We start from the raw sequence: 18,618 nt of genomic DNA, 5'->3' as shown, positions 1-18,618 counted from the left end.
CTAAGAAAACGTCAAGTAACTGTCAGATGATTTGTCCTTTCAAATATGGCAAGGCCGGGGAGATATGTCATCTTCTGATGACTCTTCTTAGTTTTTATAGTAAAAGAAAATATAAAAGAATATATGAATAAAAAGAATGTCGGTAAAGCCTTGCTGTTATTTTTATAATATAACAGTCAACATGCCGCCCAGATAGATACTAAGGCTGTTAAGTTTGCTAAACTGAGATAAGGGTATTGAGTGAATGCTCTGCCAGGACACGGGCACTATTGTCAGAAAACATGTCAGGACATTACAGTGAGGTTGTTTGAATACTCATCGGTTTTGGATGACTTATGACAGGGAAGGTGATTTAATATTTTGTAAACTATGTACTGAAAGTGATATGACACAAGAAGCTAAATGCAAAAATTGTAAAAGTAGTACTTTGACCATACATCGCGCTCATAATGATAATCAACTGTCCATTCATTCTCAAAAACTTTGTGATGATTTCCAGGTTGCAACTGCATTTACGTATGAAAAAGACAAATCAGCTGTTGCCTTGATGAAATATGTTCACTGGTTAGCATGTAAAAAAATCCCACTGACAAAGTTGTAAGGTTTTGTTGACTTTTTACGTGAATTTGAAACCGAAGACATTGAAATTCTCAAGGAAGGTAACTCCAGCCACTTACAGTGATCTGTTAACATCTGTGTCTGATGTGACTGGGTATGAACTTGAAGTTAAAATGAATGAGTCTCAATTTGTTACAATTTAGATTTGCTACCAGCTCTGTTCTTTCATAGTGCCTGAAAACACTTACTACATTTCAAATGACCATAGAATATTGACAGGATTAAAATTATAAACTATTTTTCTCAATGTTATTGAAAAAATTATGCTTGGACACATGCTTCGGTAGCAGGTCCACATCAGATTTCTTAATAAGCAAATTAACAATGTTTTGAGGAAGTAATTAAACAATTCAAATAAACTGAAGAATAAAATCAACAACAGTACTTATAAAAGTTGTCAAACAAACATTATAACTTACTATGTCCATCTGATGCATAAGGGTCTGGGGTAGGATAGGCCTTCAGCAACCCGTGCTTGCCGTGAAAGTTGACTATGCTTGTCGTAAGAGGCTACTAATGGGATAGGGTGGTCAGACTTTATTGCCACATGTCATTGGTTCCCTTTTGCATAGATAGCTGGAATCTTGCTGAGTGTGGCATAAAACTGAACTCACTCCCTCTGATGGGTTGGGTCAAGATTGCAAAGTGAAGGTAATAAAACAATGAACTAACACATGGAGTTTTAGGAAGCACATAAAGACATATGTGATTATGCAACAATTTATCACAACAACCTTAACAAGACAGACACTTTAGACTTTCTGTTTTATAATAATTCTACAATGAACAGAACTTACATGAGACCCGCATGTAACTGATAATTCAGCCACATGCATGCCCGGGATACCACGATATATCATAGGTTTTTTGTTCATCTGGGAGAAAAGACAAAGTTTTATCATGATCATGATATTACAAATTACTTCTTTTCATATTTGCAGATCAGTTTGACAGCAATAAGATATCCTGTAAGAATGTCAGTGTGCAGAGGGGGCAAGGAAAGGTATGTCATGTGCCACACATAGATTCCATGAAATCTTTTACTGCACAATCAGTGTATTAGAGTGGAAACATACATACATTGCAGTGTCTCTGCATGACACCCTAGTTACAGCTGCTAATTTGTCATCTTTGTTCACACTCTAATAATGCATTTTTCCTTATCCTGACTCATGCTTAACTGCATACTCTCCTCTTCCTGGTGAAGGTAGTGGAACACCTGAAATCCCTTTAAGTTCCCTTCTAAAAGAAGCGGACGTAAAATACACTCACCCAAGTATTAACTCCCTTTTCCCGCGCCCATGGTCAGCTGACCGCCATGCTACTTCACTCTCTCCCTATCGCCCGACAAGGGCGGCTGGAGGCACCTGGGGTCCCCAACACAGCGACAAGTTTTTCATTCTTTCAGTTTTTCTAACTAAATTTGTGCTCTATACAGTTTTTGGCTTGTACATATTTGTTATTATGATACAATTTTGTAATTATTGTGTCTGTTTCTAACATGTATTTCGTCAACTGAGACTAAGTCTCAGTTGGCAAAATCGTGTTTTCAGTGCAGATTACGGCAGTTGATGGATGACCCGCACATACTTTGCCCAGCGTTTAAACCTTTATATTCTGCTCACATTCGTTGTGTTTTTCGCATTTAATTGTCTGAAGCAAAATTTTTATTATATTTACGCTCTGTTGATAGACGTACTAGAGACGAGCAATGTCAGCTCGCATTCGGCTAAGATTCATTCCAGCAAGAAGCCAGCTGTATTTCCAAGGTCGTGTCCAGAGTCGGAGAGACAGGACAGGACTGTCTCGACCAAGAAAATTAAGAAGTCAAAGTCGTCATCTGCTAGATCATCGCAGAATCGTCCCTCCCAGGTAAAGAAGTCATTTTGGGAGGAGATAGTCCCCTTAGAAGAACGTCAATATTTTGACGAGTCTCCGTTAATGATATGGGGTAAAGACACCATGCATCGGACTTAAGCAACTAGATCGACACCGATGGCATCTTCAACACCTCGGAACACATCTCATCTTCTTCCACCCCCAGCCGTTGCCATACAACCGTCTCGAGTGGATGGACGTCTTCAACTCTACTGGAAAAGTTGGGGAATCCTCAACAACAACTGTGTCATAAATATTCTACGAGATGGCTACAAGATCCCACTGGAGGATACACCACCACTCACAAAACAACCAACTCCCATCATCTACGCAAACAATCAACTAGACAAGTTTACTATATCATGCTATATCAACACTGTTGCAGAAGGGATCAGTAGAAGTAATACAGCCACGGAATCTAACAGCCTGATTTTATTCTCCAATTTTCCTAGTCCAAAGAATAATTCCAGAGAGAAATTCCATCACATCTGCAACATGAAGGAATTCAACAAAAAGTTTCTATTAAAGCCAGAACATTTCAAGATGGTACATCTTCCTCAGTTAAGACTCCTCATCCGACCAGAAGACTATCTAACCAGTAAAGATCTGCAACATGCATACCTGCATATCCTGATACATCGAGAATCAAAAAAATATCTATGCTTCCTTTTCAACGGTCAGCATTATGAATGACAGTCCTACCGTTTGGAATTATCTTCGGCCCCATGGCTATTTACACGGATAACCAAGCCCATCGTCAATTATCTACACCTCAGGGGGCTATGCAGTGCGTTTTATCTGGATTTTCGGTGAACAAGGCAACTCATTATATATGCTGTTTACGTCAGTCTAAAGGTCCTAAGGGTTCTACATTATCTACATATTAAGCTGCTCTCAGCTCAGTCATCGCCATGGGAACAGGGACCAAACTGACTAAAGTACCAGAGCTTCTTGCTTTATTTCGTTAATTCAAGCTGGAAGATCAACAACACAGATTTAGAGCTCCAGCATGGGATCTAAATATTGTACTCCTACATCTCACAAGTGATGTATATGAACCACTTGATTGAACTTCAATTGAAATGTTGACTCAAAAGACGTTATTTTTACTTGCCTTGGCAACAGCAGCAAGAATATCAGAAATTCATGCTCTAGACTTTAATCGAACGAGCTTTGACACAAGTCACCAAGAAACAGCTCATTTGGGTCTAAGATGGGACTTCATAACAAAGAATCAACTGCCAGGTCAACCGGATAGACAGTTCCGTATACTGGCTTTGTCTTCAATCTTAGGACCACATGATACACAAGATTTGTCATTATGTCCAGTGTGAGCATTGAAAATATACATCATGCATACCAAGTGTAGAAGACAACGGTTCAAGCACCTATTTATTCATACATCTACTGAGACACCCACAGAAGTATCCCGCCACACTATCTCAGTCTGGATCAGAGCTGTTACACTTAGAGCATGTAATGCAGCAGGATTAGATCCTCCACCAGCCCCTAACCCACATGAAGTCAGAGCTCTAGCCCCTACACTAGCACTGCATGGTAATTGCTCGAGGTCTACTATTATGGAAGGCTGTTTTTGGAAGTCAAATACAGTATTCGCCAACCATTTTCTGAATAAAACTGATATTTTATACTCATCCTGACTCATGGCGAAAGCCGTCCCAGCCGCCCCTCACAGACACGCTGAATTCTCGCATTCTCGTGTCAGGCGATTACAGGAGAGAGTGAAGTAGCATGGCAGTCAGCTGACCATGTGCGCGGGAAAAGGGAGGTAATACATGGGTGAGTGTATTTTACGCCCGCTTCTTTTAGAAGGGAACTTAAAGGGATTTCAGGTGTTCCACTACCTTCACCAGGAAGAGGAGAGTCAGCAGTTAAGCATGAGTCAGGATAAGTATAAAATATCAATTTTATTCAGAAAATTACATAATTGGACGAACTGTGTTGCAAATACTCACCAACCATGACAGACATGCTGTGTTACTTCTTTGAAGTGCATATTTGTTATTTAAACATAGCTCAGTTGTTCCTTAGCCTGAAACATGCTTTTAAGCTCCTCTCTCCATGCGAATGAGTGAAACACTTGAAATTCCTTGAAGTTCCCTCTTTTGAAGAGCATGTACAATCACACTCACCCACGAGTAGCCTCCCTTACTCCTTACTTACCCTCATCAGTCACATGACCAGCCATGCTTGTCACTCTCTCCTCCATCGCCCTGGTGAACGGTTGGAAGCACCTGAAGTCCTTATACGGCACATATCCAGTCTTGATCCTTAATTTTGCTGTATACAGGTATTGGTATGTATTATCATCATGTTTTAAAATTGTTATTAAATTTTACATATTTTATACATAATTGGGCATGTTTTTCATCACTTGGGCATATTTGATGAAATCAATTTTCCATTGTAGGTATCAGCTGTCTACGGCTGATCTGCATTTGTCAGCAGTCTTCAATGGGATCAGTGCATCACTTATCAGGTGGCCTTCTTCCTACACAGACATCTGGTACCACAAATGGTAACTACATCATCTACCCTGCTGCAGGCTCAGCATGCTACGCAGAACTTCGACCCGGGGCTCTTCTTGAAGCAATTCACAGAGCAGATGCTGAACATGATCTAGCGCTGCTTTGCAGAAGAAAGTCGACAGAATTCCTCTTCAAAGGAAGCTCAAAGGATCTTCATTGTCAGCTCCATCTCGACGTAGAAGTTTGGAAGAATCTACATTTGTCGATTTGGCGAGTGTACTAAGGCACATACTGCGCTCCATCAGAAAGAATTCATATTCGTCACATGCTTCCTATGGACGCTACAGGTCAAGGTATGGATCATCATTGCCATCGGTCTTGGAGCATGTGCACATGCATGCATGAACACTTTCGATAATGGAGGAGTACTCTACTAGAGGCCTACGCATGCATAAGGAGCATTCTGACATTCACTGCAAAAATTCTCAAACCTAGCATTCATGAAAGATTTACACATTAAAATAGATTGACATGGCTCTTCAGATAGTGAGATACTTCATAGATCCTTATCAGGTGAAGATGAAAATGTCTTTCCGGACTCGGAAGTAACGTCATGGATCACCAACAGCCTGGATTTGGATTCTCATTCGAAGGAATCTAATGAAGCCGTCACTTATAAAATGGTGAATGAAGACTTCGACTCACTCACCTTTCCGTTGATCGAACCAATCTCCATCAGTCTCAGCATGGCCTTCAGTAAAGCTATGAGTATCAGAACCAACACATCCTACCGTTTAACACCATGACTTATACTCTTCATCACGTCAGGGAAAATCTACAACAGGGATAGGTCACTCGCTTGCTTTCTTTGTCATTTGTACTAATTAGCGTGTGCCTCATCATGCTGCAATGTACACTATAACTTGGTTCGTTCTCAGTGCAACTTCGGCTGTTTGTAACAGTACTTCTGCCAGCTTATTGTTTCATTCTGAATTTTACAAGGAATGAATAACTGAATTATATAGCAAGAATTCAGAGCAAGGATTTCCTTATATGTGAAAAGATGAAAAAAAATGTAGAAAAAGAACAATAGAAAGAAATACATATGTGAATGAAGGAAAGAATAAATGATACAAAACAGCCATCCCTCCCCAAACATGTTAAAGAATGCAAAACTATCACTAGAACACATGTGTTTTTTAAGAATCTACTTTGAGACAGTTTTTATATTAGTAATTCAGATGTCAGAATGTTAACTGACACTGTGACACACACACACCCCTCACAAAAACTGGAAGTTTCAAACTAGCACAGAGCTTTGTAAAACATCTTTCCAGTTTTGTCAAATACTAAGATCAACTAGAAAGAAAGAAGTTTTAGAACTATTAACTTTCAAGCATCGAAAGCATTAATGGCAGATCAGATCAGATTGGCACTATGTAATATTTTTCAAACAATTCAAATGCACCCTAACAAATATTTGTAAAATTGTGAAGCTATCACTATTACTTGCTAACACTTTTCACCTGATGGTATATTCCTCTCATAAAGTTTAAAGAAATAAGTAGAAACACTCAAACATCACCCAGTAGTATTTCAAGGGCAGATCAGATCAGATCCACATTATGTCCTACCTCAAATACACCCTAACAATTTGTTTAAAGTTATAAATCTATCACTGTTACTTGCAAACACCTATGAACTAAGGGTATATTTCCCCTCTGAAAAATAAACGAACATGTGAAAGAAGGTTTTAGCAATAGAATTTAGTCTTTCTTTTCTATATACCGAGAATTGAAACCGACGTGAAACTTTACAACAAATCTGCTGTACCAATACTGACACAATAAAAATTACTGGACTTAAAATGAAGTGAAAGAATAGGCAACTTACCTTCTGCATATAGATTTCCAGTTATCACAGACCCATGAAGGACTGGGTAGAATAGGCTTTCAGCAACCCATGCTAGGCATAAAAGGTGACTATGTTTGTCATAAGAGGCAACTAACGGGATTGGGTGGTCAGACTCACTGACTTGGTTGAAACATGTCGTCAGTTCCTAATTGCGCAGATCGATGCTCATGCTGTTGATCACTGGATTGTCTGGTCCAGACTCGATTATTTACAGACTGCCACCATATAGCTAGAAGATTGCTGAGTTTGGTGTGAAACTTAACGCACTCACTCACTCAGTTATCTCAAGAATCAGCAAATGTAATTAGCTGTTGAAAAAAAAACAGGCTGAAAAACTAAGCTGTCGTCATACTGAGTACACTGGTCACATAACGACTTGAGGCATGTGCTAACAGGCTTTTCGAGGAGTGACCACTCCCCTTGTTAGACTTTCCAGATCACATCGAACCGTTTTTGAATGGCCCAGATGTGGATGAGGAATAGAACTTCTCAACGATGTTCCGAACTTGCAAAGTAGATGACAAAAGATTGTGCAGCGAGACACCATTACAAGACAAACATTTTTGGAGACTTGCATAGTCTCAGGCTTTTAACAAAGTGCACTTCTCTAGATTTCTAAATTTGAAGACTGAAGAGGGTAGGATGATCCATTTGGCTCCGGTCACACAGAAGAAGGATCAGCACTTTACCTCCGATCACCTAGCGTCAACGTCAGCAGGACTGACTCTCTTGAGAAGACAAGGATTATGGTCTACATGTTCCTCCAGAGTGAGATGTAACTAGCTGTTACTACGTGCCCCTTGGTCATGACTGCCAGTGTCCAGTGGAGGAATTAAAGACGTAGCCATGACTGTTACTTGTTAATCAAGAGAAGTCATGATGATAAAGTCAATAGATGCCTTGGTCAACGTTATTCGACAGACATCGACAGCACCACCCATATTGTGGAAACTTTCAATGCACAGTTCCATGTCTCAGTCACATTAAAATAAACATAAAAAAACATCTACACACAACAAAGCCCTGAAGTTCAGGTTTATATCAACTGAAGTCTTCCCTTCGCCCCCCCACCATAGCTGTTCTGGTACAACTGTCAAGAGTGGGTTGATATCTACAAGACCACTACTATCTCTATCAGATACTACAGACAGGGTACAGAATTTAATTGAAGGCTAGAGACAAGAGATTCAGCTCTCTTCAACTATGCAGAGGATCAAGCACAAAAGTAAGCTGATGCCATAAAGTCCATACAAGAAAAAGTTGCAATCGAGGACATAGATCACGCTAGGATTTTACTCCCCATTTTTCTTGGTACGAAAGAAAAATTCAGGGGAAAAGTTCAGACTCATCTACAACATGAAAGAGTTCAACTAGGATCAGATCCACCTGCCCCAACTCAGACATCTCATCAGTCCAACAGATTATCAGGATGCTTATCTACACATCCCGATACATTCAGAATCCAGGAAATATCATCACGAAATCAGTCAACTCACGGCAGCAAATCTTCACCATCAGACTGTTCACACAACTATTATGGCTTGTCAACCTACTAAAGTCTGAGATAGAACTGAAGCAGGATCTACAATTCCTGGGAATATGATTCATCATGCCATTGAATTAAATTGCCATTGCAGAAAATTGCTGGGCTGAGATTCAAGCCATGATATCACAAGCACTACTCTCTCCTTTACCACTGCGAATTTGGCAATGTCTTCTTGGGAAAGCTCACCTCAGCTCAGGATATGATACAACTCCACAGCGCAGTCTAAGTAAACTTAGTCTCAGTTGTTTTTCATTACTTTCCACCACTGGGTCTAACAAAACCTTATGGGAGGTCGCATCAGGTAATCTTTGAGACGAAAATTCAAGCACCTATTTATCCCCTTATCTACTGAGACACCTACGGAAATCTCATGGACAACTATCTCAATTTGGATGAGAGACATTATATTAAGGGCCCACATAGCAGCTGGATTTGAACATCTATGAATCCACCCAGTCAGTGCTTTAGCAACTACACTCGCTCTACATTGAAATTGCTTGCTTATGACCATAATGGAAGGCTGCTTTTGGAAATCAGACAAGGTGTTTGCCAACCACTACCTCAGAGACATTGCCCCAGCATTCACCTTCTCATTCATCTTTGGGCCACTCGTAGAAGCACAACAACTAATGATTCCGCAAGGGCAGTAGTATAATCTCACCCTTTTGTCTTGTGACTTACATAGACCAACATTCTGAGGAGTAATGGTTGTGAGTCCATGCGCACGCCTCAGCAGGCTAGCATGATAGATTATGACCCAGTGGTTGTAGCAGAAGATACTCATACATGAAGAATGGTTGCAACTTGTCTTGATGGGAAGATCTTGACGTAAAGTTGCACTAAATAACTAGCAGGATTCTAGTATATGTATAAACAGTAAGGTCCCTGGATCTCGAACCCCAGGGTACCGTCAAGACATGTTCGAGAGATATCATGTGATTCAAGATTTAAATACAATATATATATGCACATTTTATATTTCACAGTAATCATCATAGTCATCATACACAAGAAGCATAAAAGCATAAGTTATGTGTAAATAAAGACTGTATTCTGTAAATTTGTTACATGTACATGTACCGGTAAAAATGTGCAGCAGTATTTTTTTTGACAGTTTTGATTGCAGCCAACTGCAGAATGCACTGTTAAATATCTCTTCCATGTCAGTGTCAGTACATTGGATCCAGCTATACTCCCAGTACAAATCTTTCATCAGATTGCCCACAATCATCAACCACTTCCCATTGCAGTGCTTTTTTATAGCCACAAAGGTGATTGTCAACAAATTGGCAGTTTGCCTGATACAGATGTTTAACAATCTGTCTTTTTGTTATGTACCCACATGCAGCAGATGATGCTGGTGAACCGCTTATGTATCATAGCCTTGAAGATGATTGTTAAAACAAAATGGCAGTGACACAGTGAACTCAATTTAACTAATCATCACGTTATTTAATCATGTAAGTGCCATTGTTTATGCAACTAATTGTTGACAATGCAATGAACATGTCTACAAAATGTTTGTTATGGTATGTACAGTTCGAGATTGAGATACAAAATCTATGATTGGGTTATCTTGGAAATAATATTCAGGTTCGAGATATAAATGCAGAAATAACGATAAATATATAAGAAGAGGTTGGGATTGGAGATTAGATTTGAGATACATAGAAGATATGAGATTCAGGAGTTCAAGTTCCAGACAGTTTACGACATCTACATGAAGATGTGAGCAATCTCTTCACAGAAGAGAAGTCTGACATGTTGTGGGCCCCAAAGTTAAAGGTCACATGCACCGACAAAAAAAACCCCCATGATTAAAACACAATTATCACTTATTCATGACAAACTATATATATTGATGATTGTGAAAAAACAAAGAAACAAGCATACAGTTGCTAATCAAAAGTGCAATATTTTGTACTTGGGTTTACTTCCCTGAAAACGAGGCGCCCGGGGACCACACCCAGTTAGAGCGGGTGGGTGTGCATATAAATTTTGTCGAATTTCTCTCTGAATATGGGACCCGTGAAGGTCCCGGAGTAAATAGGCCTTCAGCAACCCATGGTTGCCATAAAAGGCGACTAACAGGATCGGGTGGTCAGGCTCGCTGACTTGGTTGACACATGTCATTGGTTCCCAGTTGCATAGATCAGTGCTCATGTTGTTGATCACTGGATTGTCTGGTCCAGACTTGATTATTTACAGACCACCACCATATAGGTGGAATATTGCTGAGTGCAGTGTAAAACTAAACTTAACTCACTCACTCACTCACTCAGTGAATATAGTGTTATAGGGGATCAAGTCTATCCACTTCTCCACAAAAGCTCAACAGAATTGATGGTGTTTCTCTGTGTGTTTCATTGGGACTCTAAAGGAGTGCCTCTCATACCTTGTTCATCCAAATTTCTTAATTTTGTCACTTCTACTGATGTTTGAACTTAGTTAAATTTGGTTCTTTTCATCCTGTTCCTCCCATACAACGGAGTGTTTTTCTCAAAAAACATTGTGTTCATCACGTTATATATCAGTTGAATTTGCATCTTTAATGATTTGTTACTGTAAGTCCATACCAAAGGGTATCAGAAACTGCAAAGTTGTGTTTTGCCTTGCATGTGACCTTTATCAGATGGATGTTAGAAGAACAGGATCAACATAATGCTGTTAGGGGTATACAGGACGTACTTTAAGAGAGCCAGGTAATCCAGGACGTGTTTGACCCACCACCATTTCCATCGGATTCTATAACATAAATAAGCATGAGTCAGGATAAGGGAAAATATGTAATTTTCCGAATAATATTCATATTATTTACTTACCATGACTCATGATGTCAAGCCCTCCCAACATCCCCACTATATGGCATGACAGATCTCCCTGTATATTCATGTGTCAGGCATTACGGAGAGAGTGACACACATGGTCAGTCATGTGACCAATTAGGGTGCCCACAATAACAGAAGTGAGTGTGATTCTACGTACTCTTCAAAAGAGTGAGTGAGTTGAGTTTTACGCCACACTCCGCAGTATTCCAGCTCTGTGGTTGCGGTCTGTAAATAATCAAGTCTGGTCCAGACAGTCCAGTGATCAACAGCATGAGCATTGATATGTGCCATTGGGAACCGTTGACCAGTGTCATCCAAGTCAGCGAGTGACCACCTGATCCTGTTAGTCACCTCTTACGACAAGCAAAGTCGCCTTTCATGCCGAGCATGGATTGCTGAAGACCTATTCTACCTCAGAATAATCAAAAGAAGAAACTTCAAGGGATTTCGAGTGTTCAGCTATCATTCGCATAGAGGGAGGAGATAAGCATTTTAAGCAAGAGTCATGATAGAATATCAATTTTATTCAGAAAATTACATACTTTAAACTTGATTTGACTTTTGCACTTCCACCCTACTAAACTTCACATCAATTATAATCAAGACAATGTCAAGAGTTTCAAATCAAATTTTATGTCTGGCCCCTACAGCATTCCTTTGGAAAGCCAGAGGCAGATGCTGGGTTACTTCATGTAATCTGTAATTACTTTTTCAGCACTTACTGCTTGCTCCATCAGATGTTGCAGGATGGGGTATTTTTCTGAAGGTACCAGCAGAAAAGAATGAATTTATATCAGAGTACTGTGGAGAGGTGAGTTTCTCATGTTCATTGTGATTACTTCTTTGAGAGGCATTTTAGTTGTATAGGTGAAGGAAACCTGTGGATAGTCAACTTCTTTGTTGCAATGAGTGTGACGTTTCAGTGTAGTTCCAACACCGTTATCAACGAAGTGAGGAACTTGGTTTTCTTTCATAGTGATCATCTTTTAAAAGATAAGTCGATCCAGATAATTTTGCAGGCCAGATCATCAAGGTATCACGAGAAGTATGCATGCCTACCATTGTTAAGCCATATAGTACCATTCCAGAATAGATCGTTCAGATCACATGTTATCACTAGAGCTATAGATGCCTGCCATTGTCAACCTATGTAGTGAGTGGATGAGTATGGTTTTACTCCGCTTTTAGCAATATTCCAGCAATACCACAGCTGGGTGCACCAGAAATAGGTTTCACCCATTGTATTCATGCGGAGAATCAAACCCAGGTCTTCAGCATGGAACGCAAACACTTCAACCTCAAGGCTACCCCACCGCCCCAAACCTTGCAGTACCCTTTAGGAAAAAACATCAAGATCAGTAGGGCACATGTCATCACTACTGATATTCTTGCCTACCAATGTCTGAATTTGCAATGCTTTATTGCATGTGACGACCTTGAGAAGCCATTGAAAAGAGCTGAGTATGAATGACTGAAAATCTGCCCCAAACCATAATGAATATCTCTATATTCACACTCTATTTTCACAGATAATATCACAAGATGAAGCTGACAGAAGAGGGAAAGTGTATGACAAATACATGTGTAGCTTTCTCTTTAATCTCAACAATGGTAAGTTTTACTTTCACCAATACCACTCTCATCCATCAGTAGTAAGTCTCACTCTCGCCCATCAGTAGTAAGTCTCACTCTCATCCATCAGTAGTAAGTCTCACTCATCCATCAGTAGTAAGTCTCACTCATCTATCAGTAGTCTCACTCTCATCCATCAGTAGTATGTCTCACTCTCATCCATCGGTAGTCTCACTCATCCATCAGTAGTATGTCTCACTCTCATCCATTGGTAGTAAGTCTCACTCTCATCCATCAGTAGTCTCACTCTCATCCATCAGTAGTAAGTCTCACTCTCATCCATCAGTAGTAAGTCTCACTCTCATCCATCAGTAGTAAGTCTCACTCATCCATCAGTAGTAAGTCTCACTCATCTATCAGTAGTCTCACTCTCATCCATCAGTAGTATGTCTCACTCTCATCCATTGGTAGTAAGTCTCACTCTCATCCATCAGTAGTCTCACTCTCATCCATCAGTAGTAAGTCTCACTCTCGCCCATCAGTAGTAAGTCTCACTCTCATCCATCGGTAGTAAGTCTCACTCATCTGTCAGTAGTCTCACTCTCATCCATCAGTAGTATGTCTCACTCTCATCCATCAGTAGTAAGTCTCACTCTCATCCATCAGTAGTATGTCTCACTCTCATCCATCAGTAGTAAGTCTCACTCTCATCCATCAGTAGTAAGTCTCACTCATCTATCAGTAGTCTCACTCTCATCCATCAGTAGTATGTCTCACTCTCATCCATCGGTAGTAAGTCTCACTCTCATCCATCAGTAGTCTCACTCTCATCCATCAGTAGTATGTCTCACTCTCATCCATCGGTAGTAAGTCTCACTCATCCATCGGTAGTCTCACTCTCATCCATCAGTAGTATGTCTCACTCTCATCCATCGGTAGTAAGTCTCACTCTCATCCATCAGTAGTCTCACTCTCATCCATCAGTAGTAAGTCTCACTCTCATCCATCAGTAGTAAGTCTCACTCTCATCCATCAGTAGTATGTCTCACTCTCATCCATCAGTAGTAAGTCTCACTCATTTATCAGTAGTCTCACTCTCATCTATCAGTAGTATGTCTCACTCTCATCCATCGGTAGTCTCACTCTCATCCATCAGTAGTATGTCTCACTCTCATCCATCGGTAGTAAGTCTCACTCTCATCCATCAGTAGTCTCACTCTCATCCATCAGTAGTAAGTCTCACTCTCATCCATCAACAGTATCACTCTGATCAATACTAAGTTTCAAATACTAAGTTTCAATACTAAGAGCCAGACCAGTTGATCAATACTAAATGTTGAACTGATTGATTAATTCTTAGTGTTATACTGATTGATCAATGAGTTTGGCACATATAATTAATTGATTAATGGTAAGTGTTAAACTGATTTAGTGATATATTCAGTAGGCTAATATGTGATTCACATTTAAAATGAAATTTGCAAATTCAGTTGAGACATTTTTCTAATACCCCCATCTACCACGGCTTTCCTTCAGGGAAGGCAGTTATTACACATGTTCTTCATTTTCTGTTATATTCCTGTATGCTTAAAATTTTTCCTTATCCTCATGCTTAGTTGCTAATCTCCTCTTGCTGGCGAAGGTAGTGGACCACCTGAAATTCCTTGAAGTTTCCTTCTAAAACAAGCGAACGTAAAATTCACACTCACCCATGTATTACCTCCTTTCCCATGCACATGGTCAGCTGATTGGCCATGATACTTCACTCTCACCCTATCACCCGACGAGGACGGCTAGAGACACCCGAGGTCCTTTGTATGGCGATAAGTCTTTCGTTCTTTTGGTTTTTCCAACTAAATGTGTGTTGTATGCGTTTTTTGGCTTGTCTGTGTGTATACATGTATTATTATTATTATTTTTTACAGATTAGAATGAAAATGCAGCAGAGAGGGTTTGGGTGGTCCTGGCACAGTCAGGCTGGTCAAGCTCATCATCAGCTCAGGGCCCTCACCCCCTCTACACGCAGCCCAGACAGCGAATGGGACTTCTCCCAGGAAACACTGCCTAGTCGAACCCACCAAGAACTTTCCGGAGAATATGGAGGCTCCCCAACACTGCAGCCTTCTGCATTACCCAGATTGTCAGAAGGGCTGTGCTCCCGGTGGAGAACCCGGGCACTCTCCTGATCTGCGCCAAGAGATCAGGAGGTACCAAACCAAGGGCACCGAGAACAATGGGGAGCCTGACGACAGTGTACTTGGGATGCAAGCGAGACATTTCAAAGGCGAGGTCCGCATATTTATCATGCTTTTCCTGAATCTTGCCAATCACATTGCTGTCAAAAGGGACAGAAAATTCTATGATATAAATAATTTCATTGGCTTTATCAAAAAGGACAAGATCAGGTTTGTTGGCTGGAATTCGTCTCAGGCTGTATATTGGCCTATTCCAGAGCAGTTTATAGCTGCCATTTTGCAGGACGCCCTGGACATGTTCAGGGTCGTACCATGGATGGACCTCGGAGTCAAAGCCACAGGCATGGCGGAGACGATAATAAAAGCAGCGAGTCATGCCATCATGTCTTTTAAGATATGCTGTTTGTGCCAAGGAAGGGCATCCACTGACAAGGTGTTGGACAGTCTCTGTAAATTGATTGCAAAGACGACATTTCATATTGATATTTTCTTTAAGAATCACATTCTGGCGATTGCGAGTGGGAAGTGACTGGTCCTGAGCAGCAAAAAGGAAGCCCTCAGTTTCACATTTGAGACCAGCCGACTTCATCCAGGCGAAGGAGTCGGTTGGATTGCTGTTCTGTTCCACGCACTGCATATACACACTATGCAGTGGCTTCTCAGACAGCTTCTCCACAAAGGACCGACTCTGGGCAGACTTGGTGAAAGACTTCACCTGGTTTACTCCCATCACTGTACCGTCCAGCAGTACATCGCCATCAACAAAATCAACTTCAAATTTCAAATTGTGTCCAACAACCTTGGCACGCTTAAAGTAGCTGTGGAATTCCTTGCTTTCATCATGAGTCTTGACATGCATCACCAGAGGATCATCTGACAAATAAATATGTGCAAAAGTACACAATAAAATTGTGTCATGAAGAGCTTCCACATTAATCAAACCCCGACCTCCAGAATTGATTGGCATATATAAACGATTAAGAGAGGAACGAGGGTGGTGTGCTCTGTTATCAGACATGATCCTTCTGGTCAGGCGGTCAAGACTCTGGATGTCTTGTTTTGTCCAATCAACTACTCCAAAGGAGTAGGAGAGGACTGGCACAGCAAAGGTATTGGTGGCTTTGACTTTGTTTCGAGCATTTAGCTCTGAACTCCAGATTTTCTTTAAACGAGATTTATACTCGGCCCGAAGTTTATCTTGAATCTGGGCATTCTGGAGCTTGTCTCGAACTTGCATTCCAAGATAGGTGTAGGCCTGATCTTCCACAAGATGCTCAATAACTCCTCCCCCTTGTAACTTGACCGATCCATCATTAGTTACCTTGCCACGTTTCAGATGAAGAGTATTACATTTGTCGAGTCCAAATGTCATGCCAATATCATTAGAGAAGGACTCGACAAGGAGAACCTGTTCTTTCAAATTGATCTCTCCTTTGGCAAGGAGCTCGATGTCATCCATATAGAGGAGATGAGTAAGAGGTGTTGGGGATCTGTGCTGAGGACGTCCAGGATGGTACCCTTCCTCCCCGTTGAGCAGGAAACTCAAAGGATTTAGAGACAGACAAAAAAGCAATGGACTGAAGGAGTCCCCCTATTATTATTATTATTATTATTATTATTATTATTATTATTATTATTATTATTATTATTATCAGTTGATTATTATCAGTTGATGAAATATTTTCAGTGCAGGGTACAGCTGTCGGCGATTGACCCGCATTTACTTTATGTTCTACTCATACTTGTAAGTTTTGTATTAATTTGGCTGAAGCAGATTTCTTATTATATTTACCCTCTGTTCACAGACGTGCTAGAGATAAGCAGCGTCAGCTCACATTAGCCATGTCTAAATCTGGTGAAATATAATCAGGTAACCGTTTAATTATTGATGCTGAGATTCATTCCAGTGATGTGCCAGTCATATCTCTGAGGTTGTGTAAAGGGTCGGGCGAGTCCCCTCCCAAGACTCAGAAGAGACTGTCTGTTGAGGCAGGGCCATCACAGCCCAAGAAATCTAAGTCATCGAAGTCTGTAAGATCATCGCAGAATCATCCTTCTTTGATGAAGAAATCATTCATCCCCTTAGAAGAACGTGAGTATTTTGACGACTCTCCGTTGATGATACGGAATGAAGACATCAGTCAACAGACATCGGCTACTAGATCGACGGCATCATGAACACCTCAGAACCCTTTTCATCTACAACAGACATCACAGATGTCGACTGCAACCTCGGGCATCGTAGACAACTCTTCAACACAGTCGTCAATGCACACACCACATGCGTTCGACACAGGCACATTTATGCAACAATTCACAACGCAGGTGGTGAATCTTATGGAGCGATGGCTGGAAGAGGAAAGATGACTGCACTCATCAACAATGTTGACTGAATCAGCAAGAGCATTCATCTAGACCTGCACTCGCGTCTAATGATGAAGAAGAGGTGCATGCACGCATGCACTCCAGAAGATCCAGGTCCCGGTCATTGGGTCGTAGTACAGAGAAGGATACACCCACCCGAGTGAGAGAACATGCACGAGTAGTTATACTCGGGTGAGGTCACACACTCGCGTGAGTACTCTCATGGATGGACTCATCAACGGAGAAGGTCTTCTTCAGTCTCCCCTATTCACAGAAGATGCCATATGCAGTCATCCTTCCCTTCAGACTCGCACAGTCAGGATTGTTGGCGATCTATGAATTACCCAAGGAAGAACAAAGTTAGACATCATCATGATAAAAGATTGGTGCAACTGGACACGACTACGAGGCAAACCTTTTTTGGATTAGCTCAATCAAAATCCATCAACGAGACTCTCATCGCTAAGTTTATCAACCCAGTAAACTAGGAAGAGAGGATGATCCTGTCGGCAGTTGTTACGCAGAGGAAGGATCAGCAATTTATGTCTGAGCATTTAGCTTCTACCACTGAGGGAATTAATAGGCAGGGGCTCCTTTACGCAACCTCATGGAGTGAGAACTTGTATCAAGCCCCATGGTCTGCACCTACGGTATACGATGGAAGGATTGAAGGGGTAGCAAGATCGGTTACTTAAGATTCAAGGGAAGTTATGATGATAAAATCCATGGACACTTTGACTTCTGTCCTTAAACAGACAAATCACCATTACACTAGCAAGTCCAAGTTCTCCAGGGTTCAAAGAGCGAGGGACAAGAAATTCAACGATCGAGGGGAGAAATCGTCTTCTTCATTTTGTCGCCCCTATGGAAGAAATAAACACTCTCAGACGTCGGGAAGATTGTCTACAGGGAGTGGAGGGAATAAGTGCTGAAGGTTCGGAACAACTGGAGTCTTCCACCCCCAGCCGTTACCATACCACCATCTCAAGCAGGTGGACGTCTTCAACTCTACTGGGAAAGTTGGGGAATCCCCAACGACAACTATGTCATAAATATTCTACGAGACGGCTACAAGATTCCGCTGGGAGATGCACCACCGCTCACAAAACTACCAACTCCCATCATCTACGCAGACAATCAACTAGACAAGTTGACCGATGCAACACCATTGCAGAAGGGAGCAGTAAAAGTAATACAGCCACAGAATCTAACGC

General features: G+C 41.0%; 1 protein-coding gene across 1 annotated transcript in view; it reads left to right on the top strand.

The window, feature by feature from the left end:
• Nucleotides 1–18,618, top strand: part of LOC137299204 (histone-lysine N-methyltransferase EZH2-like) — a 133,635-nt gene that overhangs the window by 91,138 nt on the left and 23,879 nt on the right. Inside the window, exons 14-16 of the mRNA XM_067831792.1 lie at nt 1,560–1,621; nt 11,989–12,084; nt 12,803–12,884. Of these exons, the coding sequence (XP_067687893.1) occupies nt 1,560–1,621; nt 11,989–12,084; nt 12,803–12,884 (240 nt within the window). The remainder of the gene's footprint in view (nt 1–1,559; nt 1,622–11,988; nt 12,085–12,802; nt 12,885–18,618) is intronic.

Source organism: Haliotis asinina, chromosome 10 (genome assembly GCF_037392515.1).
Source record: "Haliotis asinina isolate JCU_RB_2024 chromosome 10, JCU_Hal_asi_v2, whole genome shotgun sequence".
In the NCBI taxonomy this organism is placed as follows: domain Eukaryota; kingdom Metazoa; phylum Mollusca; class Gastropoda; order Lepetellida; family Haliotidae; genus Haliotis; species Haliotis asinina.
This window is presented reverse-complemented; position numbering and strand designations above follow the sequence as displayed.